Genomic DNA, 6,000 nt, shown 5'->3' on the forward strand with positions numbered 1-6,000 from the left:
CTCTCCAAACTTTTTACCAGTTCTGACACCAGCCATCCCTCTCATGGCACTCTCTACTTCTCTGCTGGGTTCGATAATCCATTGCAATGGCCACCCAGAACTCACAGACCATACCATTAAGTGGTTTATTAAGGAAGTAACAGGGAACAACTCAGGATTAGGATTAACAGGCTACAACTCAAGATCAGGATCAGGAAACATGTAGGCAAAATCTCTCTTCTTCAGTGCAGGATAGCTCTCTCAGCTCCTTTTGGCCGTGCAGGCCTCCTCTCGGTGCCCTCGCGAGAGGCCTTCTCTTGGCACCTTCAGGTCAAGCTCCTTTCAACACCCGCAGGACAGGCTCCTCTTGGCCCTACTGTCTGTCCCCACCACTCTTCTGCAGGGCCCGTTACAAGATTGTCGTCACGAGCTCTGTTGTTGGGCCCCTTCCAGGCCTGTCGCTGTCTTCAGCGTTACAGCCCTTTACCCATGTTATAGCTCTTTGTGGAGATTCCTTGCCTCCTTTCTCTCTGCTTCTTCTCTCTCTTGCCTTTTCTCATTTTTGCTTCCTGTCTGGAAAACCTCTGTGAGGTTGGCTGCATATATATGCAAACTCCTTGTCAATTTCGGAGCCTTGGTGGCATAGTGGTTAAGCATTCAGCTGCTAACCAAAAGGTCAACAGTTCAAATCCACCAGCGGCGCCTTGGAAACCCTATGGAGCATTTCTACTCTGTCCTATAGGGTTGGTATGAGGTGGAATCAACTTGACAGCAATGGGTTTTTTGTCCAATTCAAGGCATGTCCCTCCCACAAGGGCCACAAACTGACTAATCGCCTCTCTTGGTAGGCAACAGACACTTCATTTGCATAGTAGGCTATAGTAACTTCATTTGCATAGTCTATAGTAATTTCATTTGCATAGTATATTGACCAATCCCTTCAAGGTGCACACCAATCACAGGGCAGGCTGCAGCCGAGAACCAGCCAAAAAGTATCAAACCACAAGTTGTTTACAGCTTACGCAGGAAATGTCAAACAACCTGGACAAAAGTAACAAACCCTCTGGCGTAGAAAACTAGGGAAAAGGTAACTCCTCAGTGCTTAGGGGGAAATCCTCTGAGGCTGTTTTTCCAAAGAACCCAGGCAAAAGGCCACATAAAGGAACTCATTTCACCACAGGGAGGGAAAGGGTCATGGCTCTTTCTTGGCATTAGGATTCCAGTCTGCAAGACCTCCTTCTTCTTGTCCTACATAGCCTCTGCTGGCTAGAGGAAGCAGACTTTCCCGGGGCCTTTTATATTTTTGTCTGCACCCTTTGGCAGTTCTGGGTTGTAGAGTGCTCTGGCGGCCAGTCTGTGATACACAGTAGGCAAAAATAAACCCAAGGCTCATCGCCAGGCCCTTTTGTGAGTCCTGAAGTCCTATCCATTCTGCCTTCATTCCACATTCAGAGTTTTCAGATAGTTGCTTTATGAGTTAGGTCTAGGGCTTTAAATTGTTATTAATGGGAGCATTTGGGTGGAATGTGCTTTACTTCATGATTAGAACAGGAACTTCATTCTCACAAGCATTTATTAAACAAATGATTAAGGAATACATGAATCTTGCCCTCACATTGTTTGTAGTGTATATAATGAAGAATACACGGATGTTGATATTACAATAGGTGTAATGCTAAGAGAATTAAGATAAATTTATGTGGTAGCTCATAAGCAAAAGAATGAAAAATTACTTCTAACTATTAGGGAGTGGGGTATATAGTTGGTGAGGCCATCAAATAAGATTTTCAAGTAGAATGTGTCATTGACTGATACCTTGAAAGATGGGTAGGATTTAAAAATTTGAAAATTTGGAAAAGTGCATTCCAGGCTGAGAAAATGGCATTAACAATCGCATGGGGTTGAGAAGTGCAGTGTTCATTATATAGAGGCATATAAAATACGTTTGTAACTTTAGGATATATAAAAAGTAATAATAAGAAAGAAAGCTGGGGTAGGGCTCTGAGCGATCAGTTTTCTCTCTGGCTAACTCTGCTGTCTGTGCCAATTGTGCAAGCCAGTCCAGGGAATCTGACTAAGATCACCCACCTCTGATGCCAAATTATGTGGTGGATAACACATGCCATTTGCATCATTTGGGAATCTCAGTTTCCCTTCCCTGTTTAGTTCAGACCCCAGCTGCTCACATAGCCCCCCCTCCCCAGGACTGGGTCAGCAGGTACAGGGCCACAAGCGCAGGAGTCCCTCTTGACTCCCTCCACTTTAGGCAAGTGGCCCCTTGTCATGGATTGAATTATGTACCCCCAAAAATGCATGTGTCAATTTGTCTGGGCCATGATTCCTAGTATTGTGTGATTTTCTTACATATTGTAAATTCTGCCTCTATGATATTAATGAGGGAGGATGGGTGGCAGTTGTGTTAGTAAGGTAGGACTCAATCTACAAGATTGGATTGTGTCCTGAGGCAATCTCTTGAGATATAAAAGAGGGAAGTGAGCAGAGAGACAGGGTGGCCTCATACCACCAAGAAAGCAGTGCCAGGAGCAGAGCGTGTCCTTTGGACCCAGGGTCCCTGCGCAGAAAAGCTCCTAGTCTGGGGGAACATTGATGAGAAAGCTGAGAGAGAGAGAAAGACTTCCCCTGGAGCTGACACCCTGAATTTGGACTTTTAACCCATTTTACTGTGAAGAAATAAATTTCTCTTTGTGAAAGCCATCCACTTGTGGTATTTCTGTTATAGCAGCACTAGATGACTAAGACACCCCTTCTATCTCTCATCCACAGCCACTCAGTAATGGGTCAGCAGGTAACGACCACAAGCTCAGGAGTCCACATGACTCCCTCTACTTCAGACTAGCTGACTCCAAACCTGGGGTTTTTCTCTACCCGCTCAGGGTAACAACCACAAGCCCAGGAGTCCATATGACTCCCTCCACTTCAGACCGACCTGCTTCCCTTGCTCCTTTGGGTCCACTGGAACAGCTCACAGAGCTCACAGGAGACACCATACCTAATATAACAAGTTCAGTACACCATCTCCTCACTTATCAACATGGTTTGGTTCCAAAGATTAGGTCGTTATGCAAAATTGGTATTATGCAAAAATGGAGGATGACCATATCAGATCACATAATGGAGGTTGACTATATCATTACACAACTGCCAAGCCACTGAGAATCAGGGCCCAGCCAAGTTGACACATAACCTTACTTATCACAGCCAGTGTTACTCTTGCCTTGCACCTTGGCATTTGGTACTGCCAGACTTACGTCATTAATGTGCAGAATAGTTGAATGGTAGATTTTTTACTATTGTCATAAATGCAAAATGTCAGATAATGAGGTAGTCATTAAGTGAGGAGAAGGTATATAACAAAAAAGGATACAAAGGAAGACACATAGGGTTTTTTCTGGGAGGGGTTCCAGTCCAGAGCTTCCATATCCCCAGGAGAAACGCTTACCCTCCAGAGAGCAGATGTTCACTCTGTCCAACCTGGAAGCCCCATCTGAGCATCTGTCTTCCAAAGCCTTTATTGACCCAACCACGTGGTCATGGTAAATTACATTGTGTCTCCTGAGGTTTAGTCAGTATCAGGCCCCAGGTGAGCCACAGTCCTTGAGGTTCTTAAGAACCCAGAATAAAAGGCCAAATTACTTTATTATGCACCTCACAAACTATCATTCAATGATATTTATTAATCATGGATTCTTTTAATCCTACAGAGCAGAAGAAAGAAGAGATCTTTTCATGTTTTTCAGAAGCCTGCACTTTTTTGTGGAGTGGTGTGAATATCGTAAGCGCACATTTAAACATTTCAAGGTAAAGTCTTGAATTTAATCATGTACGGAAAATGAAACTGGTATTAATTTGAGAATTCTGCCATAACATTCTTTCCTTAAGGTTTTTGGAGAGTAGAAACCATTTTCCATAGCTTCTGGAATTTCCAGTGGTTTGGAATAAGTAGAAGAGGGAATGCTTCTGTACAAATTCTTGAGACATTTGTATCATGGAATATTTTGAAAGAAGTGCAGTTATATCCTTATTAATTTTAAAACACACCTTTTGAAAAATCAATCTGTCAAGGATACTTAAAGTAAAATGACAAAAGCTAACAAAGATTATAATCATAGTAAGCTTATCCCATAGCAGTATAATCTTAACCTCCTGAGCCAGGCTGTATTTTGAGTTTCTTAATTATTGTAACATTTCAAGTTTAAATATTGAAGACTGATTCCTGTGAAGTACTACTTCTTCAGTTTGAGAGAGGTACTTTCAAAGACTTATTTATATTCCCTTTTTTTTTTTTCCTGTCATAACTAGAATATGTTTGGCTGCGTTTAATCCCCTAAGTACTACTCAGTTGGATAGCATCAAATTATTGACAGCAGTGATCCACACAAAAAACAGTTATAAAAGAGTAACCATAAATAATATCTCAGGTTCTCTCAAAAGCCTGGCCAGGTTATGACTGTTGTTTTTAGAACACACTGGGGTTTACAATTAATTTTACCCAAAGAATTTGGTCTTTATCTTTGATTCCTAAGAGATAACCTTGTAATTTTCACAGTGATTGGAGTCTTTTTTATCCTTGAGGGCTTCAGAGCATACCTGAGGGTTTATGCTGATGAGTGACTCATGTTGATCGTGGGCTGGCCATGCTTGCAAGATATCAGCCTGAACTTAAGGGAAGGGGTAGGCTGGAGATTGAGCTCAAACAAGTGGGCAATGATTCAGTTAATCAGTCGTGCCTATATACGAGACTTCAGTAAAAGCTCTGAACACTGAATGCCTAAGTGCTTACTGTTTGGTGAAAGAAATCAGTGCTTGGGAGGGTGACATTTTACTTTTTTGGGCCATGGAAGTTCTGCATTGAGGGCCCTCTCATACCTCCCTATGTGTTTCTTTATTTCATATCCTTTTTGCTGTAATAAAACTATAATCATAAGTGTAGCACTTTTCTGAGTTCTGTGAGCTATTCTAGTGAATTATCAAACCCAAGGATGTAATGGGAATGCCGAATTTGTAGCCAGCAATTCAGAAGTGAAAGGGGCCTGGGGACTCCTGAGATTGTGGCTGGTATCCTGAGGGGGTAGAGGGAGCTTTTGAATTTGTAACCAGCAGGTAAGAAGTGAAAGTGTCATGAGGACCCCCAAGCTTGTGCTGGCCTCTGAAGTCTTGGTTAGAATTGACAGCCTGGAAGACTGTACCCTTTAATTTGAGAGAGCTGACCTAGCTGTGGTGGTTAGGGTCAGAGGAAGAAGTACTTCATTTGTAGCTAGTATGTAGTTAGGTTTAGAGTTAGTTGATGTGTGTCGGAGAAGGCAGGCACACGCACAAAGAGACACCTTGCGCAGGTACTGCCTTTCCTTTACTTTGGGTTTAAGCAATCTGTTTGATTGAGCTGATAAAAACTGTCAGACATAGGATGCTCTCCGGAATAAAACATAGTGACACCTGTACTGTGGTCCTTTGAGAAGCTTTCATGATTCTGTTATGGCTTTTCTCAGGTATTATTGTGCCAGAACAATGAACTATTTCTGCTTTACATCTGGTAAATACAATATTGATTAGGGAGTATACTGGCAGAGAGTAATGAATAACCTAATTTGACCTTTTACTTATGCATTTCACTGGGTGGTAGGAAATGTGGGTTTGTAGTCCCCCTTTCTGGGAGCTGATTTGCCTTTCTACGCAGGTGTAAAACTATAATTGGTGTATTTTTTCTGTAGTGGCTAGAGCAGTTCTAGGAGCTGGGCTTTGCTGGTGGAAAGATTTACTACAATGGAAAAACAACAACAAACCAAAGAGTTTATGGCTTGTCTGTTTCAAAAGGCAGTTGGTACATAGGCACTACAGTCCTGATGTTAATCTTTGCTAAAAGACCATATTGAAGGTTTCTGACAAACTTTGAGCTTGTGTATGTAAATTGGGGTTTATATATGGAAATCCAATCCTGACAAGGGGCAGAGTAGAAACATGATATGAGTATATGCATGGGATTGGCTTTTTTTTTTTTTTTTT

At 42.2% G+C, this 6,000-nt stretch overlaps 1 protein-coding gene across 2 annotated transcripts in view; it reads left to right on the top strand.

Moving 5' to 3' along the window:
• Positions 1–6,000, top strand: part of CENPP (centromere protein P) — a 391,733-nt gene that overhangs the window by 122,435 nt on the left and 263,298 nt on the right. For both annotated transcript variants that reach the window (XM_004384245.2, XM_023738608.1), the window contains exon 5: positions 3,702–3,798. In XM_004384245.2, the coding sequence (XP_004384302.1) occupies positions 3,702–3,798 (97 nt within the window). The remainder of the gene's footprint in view (positions 1–3,701; positions 3,799–6,000) is intronic.

This window comes from Trichechus manatus, unplaced genomic scaffold (genome assembly GCF_000243295.1).
Source record: "Trichechus manatus latirostris isolate Lorelei unplaced genomic scaffold, TriManLat1.0 scaffold00120, whole genome shotgun sequence".
NCBI lineage: Eukaryota > Metazoa > Chordata > Mammalia > Sirenia > Trichechidae > Trichechus > Trichechus manatus.